Source organism: Bos taurus, chromosome 19, assembly GCF_002263795.3.
Source record: "Bos taurus isolate L1 Dominette 01449 registration number 42190680 breed Hereford chromosome 19, ARS-UCD2.0, whole genome shotgun sequence".
Lineage (NCBI taxonomy): Eukaryota > Metazoa > Chordata > Mammalia > Artiodactyla > Bovidae > Bos > Bos taurus.
Window position 1 is genome coordinate 58036703 of NC_037346.1, and position 21981 is coordinate 58058683.

General features: G+C 56.4%; 1 protein-coding gene across 7 annotated transcripts; it reads left to right on the plus strand.

Moving 5' to 3' along the window:
• The first annotated feature begins 886 nt into the window (after nt 1–886).
• CDC42EP4 (CDC42 effector protein 4) lies at nt 887–21366 on the plus strand. Of its 7 annotated transcripts, none has more exons than XM_010816568.4 (3): nt 887–1006; nt 15880–16109; nt 18613–21366. In XM_010816568.4, exon 3 carries the CDS (start codon nt 18856–18858, stop codon nt 19897–19899), a length of 1044 nt encoding a protein of 347 aa, XP_010814870.1. In that variant the 5' UTR covers nt 887–1006; nt 15880–16109; nt 18613–18855; the 3' UTR covers nt 19900–21366.
• Nucleotides 21367–21981: the final 615 nt, after the last annotated feature.

The following is a 21981-nucleotide window of genomic DNA, read 5'->3' on the forward strand; positions in this document are numbered from 1 at the left end:
TGGGGGAGGGTTGCCTGCGGGGGGAAGGTACCAGCCCAAAGAGACCACTGAGGGGTCCCATCCAAGGTCAGTGGGAGGGAGTCTACAGCCTCTGACCGCCTGACCCTCTTCCCTGAAAATTAAAAGCCCAGGCCACGGAGCTGCTATCAGCTAGAGAGCTTAACTTACTGCTGTGTCTTCTCTCCTGAGGCAGTTTATTATCAACGATCGCTTACAAGTGGAAGCTACTTCTCTAAAGAGATTCTCATAGGATTCAGGCGGCGGGTCTCAGGAGTGCTTGGCCCCCGAGGTTCACTTGCCGCACATGGAAGCTTAGTTCCGGCGAACACTCAGGGGGCTAGGGGCGCGGATGTGGGAAAGCGGGACAATCAGAGACAGGTCCCCAGGCCCGAGTCCTCCGAAGGCCCACCCCGGGCCTGGCCTCGGGGCCAAGCCCTCCCCGCCTCGTTTTCAGGAAGAGTCCGGGAGGGAGAGGATCCCTGCCCGCAGCGGCGCCGGCCCCGGGGCCTTCCTGCGTTTCCCGCACTGGGACCGGGAGGGACGGGCGGGGGTTATCCGGTCCCGTCTCCGCTCCGAGCCCGGAGGGGCCGCCGGAGGAGCTCGCGCTAGACCCCCGAGGGGCGTCGCGCCCCTGACCCCCAGGCTCCAGGTGAGGCGGTCAAGGCCGGAGCACAGCCAGGCGGGGGCGCGCCGGGACCCCACCGGCCAGAACCGCGGCACATGCCGTTCCCGGAGGCTCCGGCTCTGCGATTTGAACCGAGGAGGCCGGGCGGCCCGGCCGCGGTTCGCAGCAGCCATTGGCTGCGGCGGCGCGGTGACATCAGCGCGGGGGGGCGCGGGCGGAGCCCGGGAGGGGAGTGTCCGAGCAGCTCCCAGCCCCGAGCCCGAGAGCCAGAGGCAAACCGATGCAGAGCGGACATGGGCCGCCAGCCCCGGCGCCTCGCCGAGCCCACGGAGCTGAGCGCGCAGCTGCGCCGGCCCGGCGCTTTCGTCTCTGGGGACCCAGGTAGGCGACAGGTCCCCCCCACCACCCGGCCCTTGGCCGCGACAGCCCCCCGGCGCCCTGCGGGGCCTGGGTGGGCTCGGTGTGGGGACCTCGATTCCCCACCGCCCCCGGGGCGGTGGGGGTTGGAAAAGCCGCGATAGGGGCGGCGGGGCAGGGAGCGCGGCCGGGTGTCCCCACTCCTGCGCCCGCCCCCGGGTGGCCAGGCTGGGGCCCGGGGCCACGCATTGGTGTCCAAGCAGATCCGGGCTGGGGAGGGAGGTGGTGGCGGTCGATTTCCCCTCCCCAGACTGGGCTTAGCCGGTCGGATCCGGGCGCTGCTCGGGGGTTGGGGACGGGGGACCACCCGGCTTTGAACGGTCCACCCCTTCGCCCGGGTGGGTGACGCTGGGGCGGGAGCACAGCCTTCGGCGACGCGCGGTGCCCCCGAGGGGGGCGTGTGTGCAGAGTTCTCCGTGAATCAGAACCCAGTCGCTCGCGCGTAGTGGCAGAGGCGTGCACACTCGCCCTGGTACACTCGCCGCAGCACACGCCGCCCCGTGTCACCGCGCCGCGCGGAAAGGGGCGACGAGCCGCCCGGGAGGGAACGGCCGAGCGAACAAACCCTCCTCCCGCCCCACACCCTCCCTCCCCGGCTCGCCCCGCCCCACCCCGCGCGCCCGCCTCCTCGGGAGACCGGGAGGCCGAGGCTGGGGGGGCAGCCGCGGCGCCGATCGGCCGGGTGGGGCCGCTTCTGAGCCCGGCCCGTGGCCGCACGCGGAACCCGGCCGAGCGCTCCGGGCCTGGCCTGGAGCCGGGAGCTGCCAGTTAATGATTTAATCACCGGCTCGGGGCAGTGGAGCGGGATCGGCCGTCTGTAGCTCCGCCCCCTCCCCGGAGCGCCCTCCGTCCGGGGGCACAAAACTGCCGCCCACCAGCCCCGGGCGCGTCCCGGGTGAGCCGCTCTGCGCGCCGGGCCGCCGCGGGTGAGTGTCCTGGCCGCCGGGGGAGCTGGGCGGGAATCGGAGAGGGGGCCGGCGGGCTTCCCGGGGGAGGACGGGCCGGGGCGTGTGTGTGTGAGTGTGTGTCTGGGGGAGGGGTGCTCTCGGCTAACTCAAACCAGATTCCTCGTTTCCCGACGCGACGCCGTAGCCTGCGCCTGGGAAGTTTTCTTTTTCTCCCCGGGAGAACGAAGGGGAAATACAATGCTTTCTCTTTTCTTGTCACGCTTGCGATCTGACAGGCTCCCACGGCCCTGGGCTGCGTCCCTGTTCTCTGCCCCTTTAGCTCAGCAGCTGAATGGCGGGCAAGGGTCCCTGAGCTGTGTGAAGCCCCCTGCTCCTCTCCTGGGGAGGTTAGGTGCCGGTGGAGGCTGGTGGGGGGGTGGGTATCTCCCTCTTCCTGACCGCCCCCTCCAGCGGCCATCTGGACCAGAGCAAGCTCCGCCATCCAGCCCGCGTAAACAATGAGGGGCCCGGTTACAGGAGGGCCTCCAGCAACGCAACTTCTTTGCACAGTCTGGGTTTCTAATAACTCCCTACTCCCTCCGCCCCTTTCCAAGGCCGAGGTGGAGGAGGGGACCCCCCGGCAGGATGGACTGAATTTTAAGAGAACAAAGAACAGGGCACAAAGGAAGGGGGAAGCTGAGCTGTGGGTTTCCCCCAGAAAAGGGGAGTTTGCTGGGCCAGGCCTGGGCTTAGCCAAGCCTCTAGGTGGCCCCAGGGCTCCAGAGGGAGTAATGGGACACCCGCTGAGAACTTGGGACAAGGGAGGTGCCATCCCTGGGGGGTAGCCAGGACCCTGTGTGAGTCTGGGGGCGGGGCGGTTCCTGTGGGCCCCAGCTTTCATCAGCTGCCAGGTGTGAGGTGCCCGTGTGACCAACCAATTACTGTGGTTTATCTCCTCTGAACTTGGACTTTGCCCCTCCACTCCCTGGGGACAGCTGCTCCTTCCCACAAATCGGGGTTTGGTGAACCTTGGGAGACCCTTGGGCAGTTTCTCCTGGTCTTCCCAGGGATCCTGGGGACCCTGCAGGGACTGCGAGGGGGTCCATGTGATGAGATGAGCCTGGGGTTTGGGGTCTCCGCCGGCCGCTCTGCCGTCTCCCTGAGTTCCTGGAGCTCCAGCTCATGAGTGACCATGTGCTCGTGAGATGCTCCCTAGCTCAGGCCTCGACTTTGAGGATTCTTTCCATCTTTTTCTGGGATGTCCACCATTTCCTTCTCATTTCTCTCTCCCACCCACCCACTTACCGATGCTCACCCCAATCCCATGTAGGGACACATCCAGCCGATTTTGATCCTGTTGCCTCGTGGAACCTGACAGTCCAGCCCTCACAGGACTGGAGACCGGGGAGCCCCAGGCCCAGAGACTGTTGTCTGAGAAGTGGCGGCGGAGGGGGGGTGCGGGGATTGGGCGGACGTTGACCCCCGGAAAAGGACCCTAGACCCTTCTTTACCCTCAGGAGCCTTTGGTAGGACCTCTGGCTGGCTCTGGCTCAGGGCTCCTCGCCGCCTCCACCTTTGGAATGGCTGATTGATTACTGCAGCCAGGACAGGCTGTGCCCAGGTGTGGCGGGCAAGGTGCTTGCAGCAGGCCGCCCTTCGCCCTCTCCCCTGCCCCCTCTCCTCTGAGCAGGAAGGTGGGACCAAGCTAGGACCGGAGGCCTCAGAGGCCAGACTTGCTGTCAGGCAGTGGCTCCAGCCTCCAGTGGCTGGAGCTTCCACATGCTCAAAGGATCCTGTCCCTGTGGGGGGAGGGAGGAGCCCGTCCCTTGGAGGAACAGGATCTGGGTTGATGCCAGAGATATGCTTGGGGGCGGAGGGAGAGGAGTTGAGCAATCTGGCCCTGGAAGCTATGAGAGCCTCGATCTCCTGACCTATGTGCTGGAGGCCTTTCTGCAACCTTGGGAAAGGGAACTGAGCCCTGGACCCATGGGCAGAGTGTCTTCGGGGCCAGCACCTCTGGGGACTTGGGGAGGGTGGGATCCTGCTGGGAGGGACTCATGTGGCGACTGGAGGTAGCCCTTTGCTCACGGGGTGCCGAGGAGGAAGTCGAGCCCTGAAGGATCTGGCATTCCCACTCACTGAGTCCCTGATACTCTAGCTTAAAATACAAGGAGCCTTGGGCTTCCTTCCAGGAACTCTATCAGAGTCTCTCCCCGGGCACCACCAGCTTGCAGCTTGGGGCTCCAGGCCAGGGAGGCAGCACTCACATCCAGAACCCCCCTTGCCAGGAGCAGGGGCTCTGGTGGCCCCCACTCAGCCTCCCAAGCTAGAAAGGGTCTCCTTTTCCCGTCAGGTGAGCCCAGTTTGGGGTTACCCAGCCCGTAAGAAACTGCTGGCATTTCCCTCTCATTCCTTCATCCCCGGGGCTGAGGCCATTTGAGAAGCCACAGAGCTGGGACAAGAAGGAGCCCTGGGGCTGACCTCAGGGACAGCATCTCTTGCCCAGCCAGGGCCGCTCTGACCACCGTCTCCTCCCCTGGCCAGCAGGGTGGACACGATGTCCGCCAAGACAGCCTCTAGCCTCCCTGGGAGCATCTCAGGGTTCTTATACCTGCATCCAGGCAGCTTTTGGGGTAACTGGACTTGGTCTGCAGACCCCAGCTTCAGATCCGTGACAGTGAAGCCGGGCTCTGTGTTCATGTGTCTGCTCCCTGCCCCTCCTTCCTCTCCACACTCAGGTTTCCACTCCCTGCAGCCCTTCTCCGTTCCTCAGAACGTCGTCCTTGGCTCACTGAGACATCAAGAGGAGCCCCTGTGTTCCCTCTGCCCTTGGGGTTGAAGTCTCAGTCAGATGGTGGGAATGGAGAGCCAGAGGGGATACAGAAGAACCGCTTCAGGGCTGGCAGTACCGTGTGTGGATACCTCTGATGAGGACCGGGTTAGGTCCTAACTGGGGGTTAATCATATTGATAATCAACCATTATTTGCTTCTGGTATCTGGTCCCCCCGATTTCTAAGTTCACTAATCTACATCTTAGGGAGGAACGGGAGGGCCTTATCTCCCGTATTGAACTGAAATCAGAAAGAGCTGAAGTCCCATCTGAGAAAAGCCAGGCTCCTCCTCCTGTTTCCTTAAAGGTTAAAAGGTAAAGAAAAGAGAAGGGAAGGCACATGGGGAAGAAGACCAAGCCCAGGGGCTGCGTGATTGCCCTGCTGGTCTGGACTAGGCAGTCTACAGCTGGGCTTGGGAGCCCCGAGGATACCCCAACCCTGTGACAATTCATCCTGGGGCCCCCAAGGACTGTGCAAGGGGTCAGCCCTGGGGCCTTTTGGATAGGAGGCCTCGGGCGACACTGAAGGTATGTGTCCTCTTTGAGCTTAGAGAGTGACCGTTGGCAGAGAGTCCCAGGGGATGCTGGAATTCTACCTTTCAAGGTGTAGAGATGGGGCACCTGCTGAAAAAGAACACATTATAGCATCATTTTCACAGCAGACGGGGGAGTGCTCACCCCTTATGAGTCCTCGTGTAAGGGGTTTACCTGTGTTAGCTGATTTCATCTTCACAGCAGTGCTAGGGAGTACGTGGTGTTATCAGTCGCTTTGTAAGCTAATAAGGACACTGAGACACAATTAACTTGCCCGGTGTGTCCGAGCCAGCAGGTCACCGGGGAGTCTGGCTCCAGGGTCCCCCAGGCTGCACACTCCATCCCACAGAGTCAAGGTGGAAATTCACCAGCCTGCTCTAGAGCCGGACCTGATCCACCTGGCTCCCGCTGGAGACCCAGGGTGTCCTTTGATGCCCCACTCCTCAGCTGAGCACTCTGCTCTTAGGAGACGCCAAGTGAAACCAAACGAGATCAGGCCCGATCTGATGTCAAGCCCAGCCCTTTCCTTCTGAAGCCCTGGCAGGAGGGAGGAGCATGGGGCCCCCTGCAGGTACTCCTTTTCCTCCCCTCCTCCAGCTTCTTCCCCCTGTGATGGGAGCTGGGTGGCTGGGGAAACACACACGGACACCCACACACACCCCTCCAGGAAGAGGGGAAACAAGTGAAGTTGCCCTTGAGCCGCTGGCTCCTCTAGGCTTGGCTCCAGAGCTGCCGCTTCCTCTCACTCCCAGGTCAGGGCTCACTCCTTTCCCTCCCGAGCGGCTGTAACTCCTGGTTAGTGATGGGGCAGGGCCTTTCTCCCTCCATGCCAAGCCTTCCCTGCTGGCCCTCCTGCTCTCCTTCCTCTGGCCCAAGGCATAGGCTTCTGGGATGAAGAGGGAGCAGGGTGGAGAGAGAATGGCCCATCCCCAGCCCAGGAGGAGCATGGTTGCCCAACACCGTGGACCTCCTGGGGTGGGGGGCGGCTGTGGTCTATATGTCGAGGGATTTGTCTTGTCCTTTCCCTGGAGTGGTGGGGAATGAGGAGCTTGGACTTGGGATATTTTAACCTGAAATTCTGTGCAAAGTGGTTGTCTGGTGGGTGCTCATGCATCCATAACCTTCGTCAGATTTGAGTCCAGCACCCCCAGCGATGCTTCCAGCACACCCATGATATACCTTATGGTCAAGTCGGAAAAGCCCAGGGTTCAGAATCAGGCAGACTTGGACAGCCTTGTCCTTAGCTGTGTGACTCAGGGGAAGCATTTAACTCTCAGCCTCAGTTTTCTCATCTGTAAGATGGGAATGATGCCGGTAACTCCATGGGATTGTTGGGAAGAGTACTTAGGGTCTTTCAAATGCTTAGGATGGTGTTCTTACTTGCCCCTCCAAAAGGGAAGCTTAAACAAGATAGAGCAGCCAGCTTGGTGTAAGGCAAAGGTATTGTGATCTCCATTTGCTTTCTCATACTTCCTCCATGACCTATGGTCCAGGGGGCGCATATCCATCTGAGGTCCACGATAGGGTCTAAGGTATCATTTCCTAATCTTTAAGCCAGACTGGCCATTGTAGTTTTCGGCAAAGGGTAAGTTAATTATCTAAACTGCAGTGCGTTTTCCCACAACTCAGGCTAAGTGACTGATATAGTTTTCCTAAAACTGTAAGAACTATAAATTCTCTAAGATGGTTGAGAATATCTTTATGAAGCCAGTGGTGAGTATCATGATTAACGGAAATACCTCTAAAACAGCATCATCAATAGGAATATAATGCCAGGCACATAAAGAAGTTTTGAGTTTCCCAGTAGCTACATTTTAAAAACTACAGACTGATGAAATACATTTTTATTTTGTTTTAATTTTTTGGCTGTGCTGTGTAGCACGTGGGGCTCCAGTTTCCCAACCAGGGACTGAACTCACACGCCTGCATTGGAAACTCAGAGTCTTAACCGCTGGACCATCAGGGAAGTGCCCTGGTGAAGTCAATTTTAATGTTATATTTAAGCCAGTATGTTCAAAATACTGTCATTTCACCATGTAATCATAAAAAATATTGACAAGATATTTTACATTGTTTTTTTATAGAGGTCTTCAAAGTCCGTTGTGTATCTTACACGTGTTGTTTGTTTAATCGCTAAGTTGTATCTGACTCGTTTGCAACCCCGTGGACTGTAGCCTGCCAGGCTCCTCTGTCCATGGGATTTTCCAGGCAGGAATACTGGAGCAGGTCGCTGTTTCCTTCTCCAATATTTTACACCTGTAGCACACGTCCGTTGGGATGCTAAATTTCATAAATGCCCCCTCAGAATTGGGATTTACAGTTGAAAAAGTAGATTCACACCCTCAAGGTGTTTTAAACATGCTTAGGTTTTCCAATAACTGAATCAAGCATCAGTTTTTCATTTAAAATCATTAAAATGGAAGAAGATGTAAAAACTCAGTTCCTTGGTGGCAGTCGCCACATTTCAAGCACTCGACAGCCTGATGTGAGTGGGGGCTACTGTGCTGGATGACTTGGGTTTAGGACGGCGCTGTAAATGCCAGGAACCGAGCGCCCCCTTGTCACGAGCAGGAGTCAGCATTATGTTGGCAATTGTAGCACATTTAACAAGATAAGAATGAGGAATGGAGGAGGCAGAATTATTATTAGTTGCAGATGCTGGGTTGGTCCACTTGCAAAGCTCAAAAGATTTAATCATATGGTTGATTAGGGTGTGTAAAGACAGTACAAGCTTAGTAGGGTAGACATTAAATAGATATAAATTTTAAAATTGCAGCTTTCCCATATACCAGCTACCACCAGTCAGAAGATACAGCTACATGAAAGGGGCTGGATATAAAACCCATTCACAATGAAAGACCATAAAATAACTCAGAGTAAACACGACAAGACGTGTGTCAGACTTGTAGGAAGAAAAAACCACAGAATTTAATGGAGAATGTCTAAAAGACTTGGATAAATGAATATGAAGACATGATGTTGTGATAACATCAACTCTCCCCAAATTAACTTATTGTTTGCTGTCAATCCCAATGTAATTCCATCAGGACTTCTTTTGGAACTTAATAAAATGTGTCTCAAGTCCTTCGGGAAGACTAACTGCATTAGAAAAGCCAAAGAGTTTTCAGGAAAAAAACTTAACGTAGGGATATTATCCTACTGAATACTCAAAACGTATTTCACAGAGCTGATAGTATGGACCTGGTTTTGGAATAAACAGAGACCAATAAGCAGGATGCGAAGAACTGACTCATTTGAAAAGACCCCGATGCTGGGAAAGATTGAGGGCAGGAGGAGAAGGGACGACAGGGGATGAGATGGCTGGATGGCGTCACCGACTCAATGGGCATGAGTTTGAGCAAGCTCCGGGAGTTGGTGATGGACAGGGAGGCCTGGTGTGCTGCAGTCCATGGGGTCGCAAAGAGTCTGACACGACTGAGCAACTGAACTGATCTAAAAAAGCAGGAAAGGAAGTCCAGAGAAACCGTGGGTGGTGGTGTATATCTATATCTGATGAAGGTAGCATCTGATCCTTTACTCATAGTTTATACCAGTTTTATACAGAATCAGTAACTAACTTGGTTATATTTTAATTTTTTATCTATTTTTAAATGACCCTCAGTTTCAAGCCACAGACATCTTTGTATTTCCTTTACTAGTATTTTTATCTCCATGAGTAATTTTTCATTATTACATTACCTGGTAGTTTTAGAAGAAGTGAATGTTTTCATAAAACTTGGGAGTGGGGAAGGTCTTTGCTTCATGGTTTTAGAGCCAGAAATTATAAAACAGATTTAACCATGTAAAAACTAATGAGCACTCCATGGAAAATAAAACAACAAAATCACCATATTGTAGGCAGGCATATGATACACTTGAGAAATATTTGCAAAGTATAGTCAACATTCCTAAGCGCTTTAAGATTTAAAGTCATACAAATCCATTGGAAAAGATGAAGGACCCCTCCCCCCACCCCGCCGCCCCAAATTTGGGTAAAATGGCTTCCACAAGCAATTCATTAGAGAAATATTTTCTAAAATGCCCTCCCTCTTTAGTAATGGGAAAAATGAAAATGCAAATTATAAGTTTACAAAGGTGGTGGTGATCATGGTTTTGTTGTTTTCAACTGAGGACACCATAATGCCTGGTATTGGACAGCGTCATCCTCTATGTTGGTGAAACTGTAACTTGGTAAAAACCTTCTGGAGAACAAGTGAAAAAGAGAAACAAAAGTAATTTTACTCACTTATCGGTATGTATCCTCCGGAAATGGACCTGGGCAGACTTAGCTGGAAGGCTGCTTGTTACAGTGCTGGAAGGAAACAGCAACAGCCTAGCGTTCTTCAGCGGCTGCTGGATGTGAAGCTGAGGCCAGTAGGACTTAATCTAAGATAATGTAGCGGTATTTATGAACATGTAACCATTTTCACTCAAATGCCAACAGTGGTTGGCTTTATTCATCCCTCTGCCCTGGAAAGTGCTGCTTGTATTTTGAAAAAAGCAGGGGGAGGGGCGGAGAAAAACATCTAAATCTGCACTATCGCAGAGAGGTAGCCTGCAAATCTAGTATATAATTTACAGTTTAAATAGATGCATTTGAAAAAGTACAAAGAGGTGCAACGACCATTTTCTTTAACTCAGTATATTCCAAATATTATCCTTTTCTAATATATCATTTGACAATATTTTAAAATATTATCATTTGAAAAGATCAATTCTAACGTGATCACTGTGGAAAATGAGCTAATTTGCACTTTTTTGATGCTAAGTCTTTGAAGTCCAGTGTCTACCCTTTAGCACAGGTCAACTTGGACATTTCAACCTGGACTCCATTTGGGGTGCACATTTCAAGCGCCCCATGGCCACCAACCGGGCTGGGGACTGCCGTATTGGACAGTGTGGGCCCACGTTATGTAGTAACACCTGGAGAGGCAGCAGACAGCGGGGTCCTTAGGGTCTTTGCTCCACCCTAGCATCCTGATTACCTGGAGCCGGTTCATCCCCCTCCCCAGTGGTACTCCTCTCCCACCTCCCCCTCCCCCAGGGATGTCTGGAGAGTGGGCGGTGGCTGCTCGCGGCTACGGAAAGCGTGTAGAGAAATTGGGGCTTTGTTCACTTTCCCTTCCTTCCCGGAAGAATCTATCTGCCAGAGGATGTTTATCTCCAGGAAACGGGACTTATAGCTCCCTTGGGCCAATGAACCCAAGGTCTAGATTGACTCGGAGAGGCAGGGAGGGTGGAGCCAGTGCCAGGCACCCAGCCTGGGAGGTTTTAGGACAGGGATGGGGTCCAGGTCCTGGTCTTCCTTTCCGGCAACTGGGAACCACCAAGAAACACAAGCTGGAGATTGGAACAGGGACAGGCATGAGAAACACTTGAAGTGGGGCTTTGTACTGGGCCCACTCTTGACTCTGCTGGGCAAGTCCTGGCTTCTGCTTCAGGGGGTCCTCCCCACCTCTCACCTCCCAGGGAGGGTCCTCAGAGCAGGAAGCGGGGATGAGATCTGGAGTAAGGAGGGGCCCGTTTGAACCATCCCTGGGAGCAGATGGCTGATGGGGGTGTCCGTCAAGTGAGTCTGGGTCCCCAGGTCTGAGATAAACAGCCTGCCTAATCCCACCCTTTTGCCATCTCTCTGGCTGTGAGCACATTCTCAGCTGCGGACATGTGAATAAGCCGGAGGCCGCGTCCCAAGGTCTGCCAGAAACGGGCTCAAAGCGCCATTTAGTAGCTGAGAGAGAGCGTGAGGGCTTTCACTCCATCCGAGCCTCAGTTTCTCTCTTCTGTGCAGTGGGGGCAATCACGACACCCTGTGCGCGGGGCCAGGGGCCTACGTTTAATGATGCCTGGCACGCAGCAGGCACCCGGTGTATGGGAACTGCTGACGGCATGCCTATTTCTGCATTGCTGGTGGTCGGCCAGTGGCTGGGGCCCTGGGGTGTCCTCCCCGTGTCCTCAGGTGACCCTGCCTCTTTGCGTCCCCTCTGCTCTCTGGTAGCCATCAGGAGACTGGACCTGGGGCTATGGAAGCAGCAGGGACCAAACCACCCCCTGCCCAGGGTACCACTGGGGGATGGCCGCTGTGGGAGGCTGGCCTCCAGCTCCAGGCTTCCGTGTCACTGGAAATTGGCCAGTCTCCCAGGTGGGAGGTGGAGGTTGTGATTTCTGAATTGCTAGTTGTTGGAAAGCAGGTTCTTGGGGGCAGGGGGTGGGTCCTAAGCTCCCCATTTCCCCTGCCACCGGGTTTAATAGGCTGCCTACTCTGTCCTCCCAGGCAACTTAAAACGAGGACATGATAAACTTGTGATAAACTTGTCCTTCTGGGGGAGGTGCGGATTTAGGGGGAGAGAGAAAGAGGACAGACATCAACGGAGATTTTTTGATCGTTTGATTTGAGAGTATGTGGCCTGAGCCCCACGGCCTTGCCTTCCCCTCCCATCCCCCACCCAGCGCCTTGTATGGGCTGCAGCTGGGCAGCCTGAGAATCTGATAGTTTAAAGCTGGTTTGGAAATTAAAATTTTTTCCTTAAGCCTTTGATGCTTTGGGATTTTTACTATTATTATTATCAAAACAGCACTGCCACATTAAAGGAAACTTTTTTTTTTTACAAAAGCCCATTTTCCTCTCCAGCCTGACATCACTCCTTGAATTTCTCTGCCTGCCCTTTTGCCTTTCTTCGAGAATGTGTATGTGTGTGTCGTCTGTGATCACTGCGTGTAAACAAGTCTAAGTTCTGCCTTTTTCTCCTTCTGCTCAAGGTCGTTTGGTGATCAGTTTTCCACGTCCTGCGTGGTCTTCATAGACCCCGCTTGTTGTGCTTGCAGGATAATCTGCTGGGTTAACGTGTCCTTGTTTTCTCAACCATTTTCTTATTGCTGGGTATCAGGCTGTTTCCAGTCTCTTGATATTATGAATGAGACGTCAGTGGCTATCTGTGTTGGGGACTTTTTTCTGCTCTGAAATAGTTCCAGAGGGTGCGTTTCCCACTGGGGGGGCTCCTAGATCCTCCTGGATTTAAAGTTAAGTGTTTAAAGAAACTGCCGTAATTGCCAATACCCCAAGACCATCCCGTCCTGGGGTCATTTTGACTCTGAGCAGCTCCTGGGCTGGGGTTTTGTACCTCCCTCCCTGCCTGGTGGCACCTGGTACCTGTTGTTCCGTGGGAGGGAAGTCCTCCTCTTCCCCTTTCCCGGCTTAGTGCCAGCAAGATGGTAACAGACTCCAGAAGGTCTAGCGCCATGCCTGGAATGAGTCAAAGCCTGTGTTATCTGTGAGGACCTATCGAGACTGGGAGACGGGGGCCCTGGGCATCAGCACGCCCTGCATGCACCACCAGCTCAGTGGCCTTGGGCAAGTACTCTTCTCCAGCCCAATAGCCCAGTCAAGGCCCCTGGATGGGATCATCTCTGGGCTGTCCTTCCCCTCTCAGTCTTGGGAATCTCTGAAGTTGAAGGCATTGTGGATGGCTCTGTGGGCGTCACGTGACATTGTGGGTCCCATCCTGTAGCACCACCCCCAGGAGTGCACACAGAATCCATGGAGGGACGTCCCTGGTGGTCCAGCAGTTAAGACTCAGTGCCGGGGGTGTGGGTTCGATTCCTGGTTGGACAACAAAGATCCCACATGCTGTGTGGCATGGCCAAAGTATTTTTTTTTTTTGTAACCAAAAAAATAAAAAAACCCACCGAGATGTGGGAAGAAAAACACCAGAACTACAATGTCATATTTTGCCTTTTTTTTTTTTTTAAAGGAAAACTCAAACCTATTAATTGATGCATGGATTGACAGTAGCCTCATTTCTGATCTATAAAATATGTATCTATATGTGCATGTGTATAGAGATTACAGGCTCCGTGCTTTAATGTGCTGAGGTCCCCACACTCGGGGTCATGCATCACTATTTTAGTGATCGGAGCCGGGCTGTGGGAATAAAGCCCTGGCTTCTGTCCACGACCCCAGGGCAAATCTCTTAATTTAGTCTCTTCATCTCCGAGAGTATGGTCGCTCCACAGATACATAAGTGGTACAGGAGTTATAATAATGATATTTCATGTTTCCATCCTGGGCTCTTTTTTGTTTTTCTTCCCTTAATTTAATTGTGGCCATTCAGGCTCAAATTATTTTAAGACAGGGCTTCTTAACATCCTGGTGCCAGCAGCAGACTTTCAAATAGAGAGGGCTGCTGGCAGTGTCAGTGAAGGGACGAAAAGCTTCCAGATACACTCAAGGCGGCGAAAGGGACCCCACGGCCCTGCCCAAGTCCCTCCTGCTCTGTGTAGCAATGGGCATCAAAGCTCCCGAAGTCTCGTCCGTTCCGTCTGCCGCCGGCCGGCTGTTGGAATAAAGCAGTCTTCCACTTTCTCTGGGACTCCTTATCCTCTCAGGATAAGGCGGGTGAGCATTTCAGAAAGCGACAGAGCCTCAGGGCGCCCGTGGCCCCCAGGCGCCCGCATTTCTTGCACAATCCCCTGCAGCATGTTCTTCCAGCTGTCTGATGTTCTCAGCACAACGCCGCCACCGCCCCCCGCCCCGCCACCCCCGTTCTGCAAAGTCAGCTTCTTCCTGGTGACAGCGTTGATTGCACCCCCAGGGAAAAGTCCCTGGCCTACCAGGTGAGACCCCCCCACCCCAAGCTGGGCTCCAGCTCCCTGGGAGTCTGTCCTCCGTCTCCTCAGGTTGCTCAGGCCCTGGGGTCTCCACCTCCAAACCTGGATGTGTCCTAACCCTAGCACACCCCACCCCGTCCAGCTCCATCGTCACACCCTCATCCTGGCCCCATCCATCTCCACGACCATAGCCTTGTCTAAGCACCCATCCTCTTTGCCCTAAATTCCTGCTTCCCCTCCTCTCTGCCTGAAAAAGCTTCTTGTATCCAACCCAGGGCACGACTGAGCTCGAATGCCCCCTTCTGTCCAGCCACGTTGCTTGGGGATGGCCTGGGTGGTTAGAAGCAGAAATGCTGGAGGGGGCCGGTGGCTGTGGCCGTGGGCGTGGAAGTGTGAGTCCTCCGTGTACTGGGTGAGCTTACAGGCCAGCTGCACACACTGGGAGGCCTGTCCGGCTGCCCCGGAGGAGCTCAGGTTCGTCTGGGAGCCACTGGGCTAGTGACGAAGGGGGGCAGTGCGCTCTGGACAGCCTGCCAGCGAGGACGAGGGAAGGTGTGGTTAGAGTCGATCCAACCAGGGGCCTGGCCTGGCCTGGCCTCACAAGGAAGGCTCCTCACCCTGCTGTAGAGGAATGCCCTGTGCTCAGAGGGCCAAGAGGAGAGGAATCGGATTCCAGAGGAGGCGAGGGTGTCAGGGAGAGAGACAAGATGCAGCTCTGTTTTCCCTTGCTCGGCCAGGAAAGTGGGATGTGGCTTCTGGGGTGAGGAGGGGGGCGGGGGCGTCCCGCCCAGGGTGTGCCATGGGGAGTGGCTGCCTGTTTTAGCCACTTCCCCTGAGCTGAGTCACAGGGCTTAGCAGAGCCCCCTCCTGAGGCCACAGTACCCTTGGGCACAGTCCCCTTCTGGGTGGCACTCAGCATCGCCCCCCAACCTGGTGCAGACCACCTGCTTGTTCCTATCCCCAGAGTTTCACCTCTTCACCCCCAAGTTGCTCCCTGTTCAGAGTTTAGGCTGACAGTGTAATGAGGGTGCCGTAAGACCAGAGATTTGAAACAGCCCAGTAAGTGGACTCTGACTAGTGCTGAAGCTGCAGCTGTAGGGCCCCAGGGCTGCTGGGTTCTGTGGGTCCTCCTTGCTGGGCAGGGCGCCCAGTGGGTGACTCCACCTAGGCCCCCACTCTCAGGACTTGGGGCGTTCTCATGCTGGAGGTCAAAGATGGTTTGGTTTCTCACGAGCCACAAAGCCTCATCCCCACCCCCAGGGAGCGAGACCAGGGGTGGCAGATAAGCTCTGGCCAGACCTGCCCTGCCTTCCTGGGGTGTGGGGCTCTGCAGGAGCCTAGGGATCTCCCTGCCGGCCTCTCGAACCCTGACCTCTAGCTCTCCCTTGAGAATGTCCCGACAGAGGGTGATAGGATGGTGGGGAGCCACGATGGCCACAACTCCTGGCCCCTGCGGGGTGCCACGGGGGTCCGCACCATACCGGCTGAGTCCTGGGCAGCAGGGCCTGCGGTTTCCTTTCCGTTCTTTCTAACAAGCGCTTGAGGTCAGGGAAACCACAGCGCCTGACGTTGCTCCCTGGGCCTGGGGATTCCTACTGTTAGCTTGAGACCCTTACGCAACTTTGGAGGTTCCCGTCACAGATCCCACAACTCGGATCCTTTTGTTTCCTCCCCTGTTCCTTCTTCCCTCTTTTTTTTTGTTCCTGCCTGAGCAGGCATACACATTCTCACTCCAGGACTGGGATTCTCAACCCAGGTGCTCCCGCCCCCCACCATTGGGGGACACTTGGCCCATCTGGAGAGGCTTTGGTTGTCACAGTCATAGCTGGGGAAGGGGTGCTGCTGGCATCTGGCAGGTAGAGGCCAGGGATGCGGCCAGACAGCCTACAGGAGCGGGATGAGCCCCCACCACCGAGGACTCTCGGGCTCCAGGTGTTGGCAGGGTCAGCATCTGTGTAGTATGACAGGTACTTTTCTCCAGCCAGCAGTCAGGGAAGGGAGTTGGAAATGCTCCCTAACCGGAAGCACTACCCACCAAAGGCCAGAAAGAGGCCTGGCGCAGGAGACCAGCTTCCAGCCCAGCTCTGCCCTTTGGCACTTAAATCTGGATAAATCACTTCGCTTCAGTGAGCCTGTTTTCTCATCCAGAAAATGAAGCAGTTGTGCTGAGAGCCGAGGCTCCTGTGACCAGAGGCAGGAGCTGAGCTGCAGGTAGGTTGAGGACACAGACCCTCACCTTCTCTTCTTGCCTCACTGACCTGAAGGCAGCGGAAGCCTGGGGGATCCTCTAGTATCCAGAGTGCCTTAGAGACCTGATTTGATTTCCTTCAATGTGAACAGTTCTGAAGCTGACACACTCCACCCTCCTCTCGGTTAGCCAAAGAGTTTTCTCTAAAGTTGGCCTGAGACCCCATGGCTGCCCCCAAGGGTCACATACAGTGACTCTCTGCTGGATAAATATGGAAGGGATGGCCCTGTGTCTAGTGTAGGCAGCAGCAAACTGTGGCCCAAATCTGGCCCACCACTTGTGTTTATAAATAAAGTTTTATTGGGACACAGCCACGCTCATTTGTTTACATACAGCCTACTGCTGCTTTCCTACCACTGCAAAGACAGATTTGAGTAGCTGAGACCAAGACCATAACTGCCGTACAGCTGAAAATCTTTGCTGTCTAGACCTTCATGGAAAACACTTGTCTAAACCTGGTCTAGCGGCTCCACGTCTAATAGTTTAGAGGTCAGATCCCAGGGTTTAGGGAGGGGTGAGGTTAGGGGTGGCGGAAGTGAATTTTCCTAAGGGTCTGGTGAGGAGGGGGATCACCTCAAGGCCTTTCAGAGACGTTCTCACCTGACTCTGCCAGCCCGCGTCACCCGTGTGGCAGGTGAGCCCCGGTGCCTGGCTCCTGCTGCCTGCCGGCCCCGGAGAACTTTGTTGCCTGGAGTGACGAGCACTGAGACTGCCTGGGGGTGGGGGTGGGGGGGCACGAGCTAGCAGGGGAACCATCAGGCTGGGTGTCTGCAGCAGGACAAGGAATAAGGAAGGAGCACGTCGGTGGGTCGGGGGCGGGAGGGCATGGAAAGGTCAGGCCTGGAGCCCCAGAGCTGTAGGCTGAGGTGACATTGTCCTTGGGCTCGGGAAGGCAGAAAGGCAGCAACCCAGAGACTGGGGTGGGTGGTGGCGTTTCAACAGGTGTTTGGAGACTGACTGTGCCAAGAACCACCGGACAGGCTTCAGTGGCGACGGGCCTGTTGCAACCCTCTGGAAGCTCATGGTCTGGTGGGGAGAGGACAGTCCAGCCACAGCTGTAGAACGACACAGCCAGTGCCTGCTGGGGCCAGGGCCATCCGCAGTGTGGGGGCTGGGGGACCAGGAGGCCAGGGGTCTCACTGGGCTAAAGCAGGTTTCCTGGAAGAAGTGACATCTCAGCTGAGCCCTGAGGATGCTGGGTGAGCCAGGGGACCGGTGTTCCAGCAGGGGTGTGTCCGGTTCGGAGTCCAGGAGACAGAAGCTCAGGGCCAGGGCAGACTGCAGGGTTCAGGGAGAGGCAAGGAGGGAGGTAGGGACGGGGCACCAGATAGGGGGGTCTGTGCTGGGGGGTCCTGGGCGGGCTGTTTTAGCCAGAAGGTGAAGGATGGGGGAAGGGGAAGCAGGGCCAGGTGCGATGTGGCGGCTAGCCTGGGGCAGCATCAAGAGTGAGGAGGAAACGCTGTGGGGCGTCCTGTGTTGCCTCTGGCAACCCTCCTCTCCCCGCTCTGCTCAGCCCTGGGCTGCTGGGTTTAGCCTTTGGGGCTGGTTTGGCTTCAGCTTCGGACTTCACCTTGGTCCTTGCCGGGAGTCGCGTGGCTGAGGGTACAAGCTTTCAGAGGGTCTCCTAGGCTCCCCGAGGATGTTCTTTGGTTCAGGTTAAACATCCTGGGGGTTGGGGGTGTATGCAGTTGTCTAGTGCCTACCGCCCTGTGCACCCCTGATGATTAAAGAAACGACATTTCCAAGTCTTGGTCCCTGAGAGGCGGGCAGAGGGTGGACCCTTGGCAAAGCTCAGGGCCCCATAGAGGAGGTGCGGCAGGTGGGGTCCTCACTTCTGGGACACCCAGCGAGCACCAGGGGGCTGGGGAGCTGGTTCTGTGGATCCCCGTGGCCCCACCCTCATTCTGATTCAGAGTGAGCCAGGCTGCCCAGGTCCATGGAGGTGTCTGCCCTGCCTCCCTGGGGCCTGTCCTGTCCTACTCCTTCTCTTAGGACTGTGACTCAGGCTGAGGTGTCCACTAACTGCACAGGGATTGAGATAAGCCAGCAGGAAGAATTGACAGCCTGTCTCCAGACTGGTTGTTTGCAGTAGTCAAGTCCCTCCTTCGTCTGCTGCCTGCCCGTTGCACCTCCCCTGCTAGCTGGTGGCATCCTGGTGGGGTGGGGGCATCCTGGTGGGGTGCGGGGAGACACAGTCCTTTAGACGACAGAGTGGCTCTCTCTCCAGTGTCAGGACAGGCGTGTCAATGGCTACCCGAACTCCAAAGAGCCCAAAGAGCGCTGGCTTAGCCCCAGTGCCTGTGCAGGAGGGAGCTGGCAGGGTTCTGAAATTGATCGCTGGCTTATTTCACACTTTCTTACTTGGGTGGGAGTGAGGAGGTGTAAATGGCCGCCCCTGGGTTGGATGGGCTCTGGTGCTGGGCAGACAGCTGGGTTAACCCTTGCCCTGCTGTGTTCTTCTTGCAGCCCTGTGATCTCATTGCCCCTTTCGGCGCCCGACTTCACCTCTGACTCGCGATCCACCTCTGCCGGACTTCACCTCTGATCCCCCCGGATCCGCCTCTGTCAGACTTCACCTCTGATCCCCAATCCACCTCCGACCCCCTGATCCACCTCTGCCAGACGTCACCTCTGACCCCCGCCCCCCCATCCACCTCCGCGGGATTTCACCTCTGACCCCCGATCCACCTGCTGCCTTGGGCCAGCAAGATGCCGATCCTCAAGCAGCTGGTGTCCAGCTCGGTGCACTCCAAGCGCCGCTCGCGGGTGGACCTCACGGCCGAGATGATCAGCGCCCCGCTGGGCGACTTCCGCCACACCATGCACGTGGGCCGGGCAGGGGACGCCTTCGGGGACACCTCCTTCCTCAACAGCAAGGCCGGGGAGCTGGACGGCGAGTCTGTGGATGAGCAGGCCCCGTCCTCCTCCTCGTCCTCTAAGCGCAGCCTCCTGTCCCGCAAGTTCCGGGCCAGCAAGCGGTCCCAGTCGGTGACCCGGAGCGACAGGGAGCAGCGGGACGTGCTGGGCTCCCTGCGGGACTCGGCCCTCTTCGTCAAGAACGCCATGTCCCTGCCGCAGCTGAACGAGAAGGAGGCCGCAGAGAAGGGCTCCAGCAAGCTGCCCAAGAGCCTGTCGTCCAGCCCCGTGAAAAAGGCCAGCGCAGAGGGCAGCCTGGAGGAGGCAGCGCCTCCGCGGAACGGGGCCGCCGCCCCGCACTCCCCAGACCCACTCCTGGAGGAGCAGGCCTTCGGGGACCTAGCGGATCTGCCCATGGTGCCCAAGGCCAGCTTCGGGCTGAAGCATGCCGAGTCCATCATGTCCTTTCACATCGACCTGGGGCCCTCCATGCTGGGCGATGTGCTCAGCGTCATGGACAAAGGGGGCGAGTGGGAGCCGGAGGGGGCACCGGATGATGGCGGTTACCATGGCGACGGGGACCCAGCCGCCATCCCGGCCTCGGCGCCCCAAGCGGCAGGGCAGGAAGGTGAGGGGGGCCCAGACGTGCCCTCCCGCGCCCTGCAGGATGAGGGCTGGGCGGCGGCGGCAGCCCCCAGCCCCGGCTCGGCCCGCAGCGCGGGCAGCCACACCACGCGGGACAGCAGCTCGCTGTCTAGCTGCACGTCGGGCGTCCTGGAGGAGCGTAGCCCAGCCTTCCGGGGGCCGGAACGCGCCCCGGCCGCTCTCCCTGCACAGCCTCCGGACCCGGAGTTCTCCTTTATGGACGAGGAGGAGGAGGACGAGATCCGGGTGTGAGGCGGCCCGGGGGTGGGGGTCTTTGGGCGTGGTCCCCTCCCTGCCCCCAGCCACGCCGCGGAGGCAGCCAAGGCTTTGACCCTGGGCCTCATGGTTGAGGGGTGCGGGCGGAGCCTGGGGGCCCAGGAGGACTTGCATCTGGCTTGGGTGCTTGACTTTTTTTTTTTTTTGGCACACCCTGCCCTGCCCCAGAGCTCCTAGGACGGGGCTGCGTGCTTGCAGCAGGCATCAGCTCTCCTCGCCCCCAGGCCTCCATTGGATGCTCGCTGGCAGCCCGAGTCCCTGCCACGTGTGGCGATAACGGGGCAGCCGGGGGCACCAGGACTGAGGACAGCTGACTCGCCTCTTTTGTCCCAGCAGTGGCCATCAGAATAAATGTTGTGCCAGGTCATCTGCAACGGGGAACCCCTTGGAGGCCAAGCGGACCTAAAGTGTACACTAAACGCGACCCCTTCCGGGGACGAGAACAGGATACAGAACGGAAGGAAGGCTCCGGCGGCTTGAATTTTCGATCAAGACGGGGCCTTCCAGGATGACACAAGGCCAGGCCGCAGCCCTGACTCTGTCCCTCTGGGTCTGTTGTCTCTTGTGTTTAAATCTTTCTAAAGCAATACCCGGAGCGGTGTTTGTAGACCTGCCACCGGGAAGAAGACAACCCTTTTAGAAAAAGACGTTTATACTAAGTGCTTCCAAACTTTATTTAGAGCTGTATGGGGTGGGAGGGGGTGGTCTGTGTGTGTCTGTCTCTGGCCCCCTCCCCCATAGCTATTAACAACTGGGCAGGCAGCCAGTGTAGAAAATTTCTGGAAAATGATTATTAAAAGAGCTGTCATTCCTGGGGGGGCGGGGGCGGGGTATAAAAGCTTGCTTTGAATTGGGTTGTTCCTTCCCCCTCCCCCAGCCCGGGACTGACTACTTCCCCTTCCTCTCTCAAGCCTCTGTCCAGGGAACCCCCTTCCCACCTCTGAGTCAACAGCCCCGAGGGCAGAGTGTTGCCAGAGTTAGCAACAAAAGGAAAAACAGAATGCTGAGTTAAATTAGAAACTCAGGCGTGCAGAGGATACTCTTTTAGCGTTAAGTATGCCCCGTGACTTATTTGGCACATGCTTGGACTAAAAAGTTAGTGTTTTTCGTTCTGAAATTCGGATTTCCCTGTGTCCTTGAGCTTGGGTGTGAGCCTCCAGAGTTCAAGCTGACTCACCTCCCCGCGTGCCCTTGTAGTCAAGGGAGGGAGGGTGACAGAGACAGAACCAGCTCGGGGCCCAGCCAGGGCGGAGGCAGACTTTTTGAAAGGAGTGAGTGCCCTCAGGTGCTCCCTGGTTTCCAGTGGAGCAGCCCCCTGCCCCCCCACCAGCTGCCCTTTACACGCATCTAGACTGTGGTCAGTTCCAGATTATAAACTGTATATTTTTTTCCATGAAAATGTTAAAAGAGCAAGGAAACGTGAAAATAAAAGGCTCTACGGCTGCCCGGTGTTCTGTCTCTGCTTTTGGAGTTGGGGTTATTTCAGGATGTGGGGGAAGGCAGATAGGGTGCAGATTGGGGGACCTGTGGCTGCCTGAGCGCCCACGGCTCTCAGGGGCCTGAGGTGGCTTCTCTCTCTGTCTCGGGGGCCTGCCCCCGCTGCACAGTTCTCCAGCTTCTGGAAGGATTCGGCCTTGTGTGCCCGTCTGCCCAGGCAGGCCCTTGGGGGCTCTGGGATTTGGTGTCTGAGCTGCCACTTACCAGCTGGGTTCCCTGGGCACTTAGTCACTGCGCTGCTTTGTACCTCGTTCTCCTTGTCTGTTAAATGGGAATCCTGCTGCTCTCAGGACTTCCCTGCTGGCTCAGACAGTGAAGAATCCAGCCTGCAATGAACTGGGTTCGATCCCTGTGTTTGGAAGATCCCCTGGAGGAGGGTGTGGCAACCCACTCCAGTATTCTGGCCTGGAGAATCCCATGGACAGAGGAGCCCGGCAGGTTACATACAGTCCATGAGGTCACAAAGAGTCGGACACGACTGAGCACCTGAGCCATGGTGTTTACCAAGTTGTTCCTAAACCCAGGGAGGTGCCTGATGCGCGTGGGAGCTGTCAGCACCAA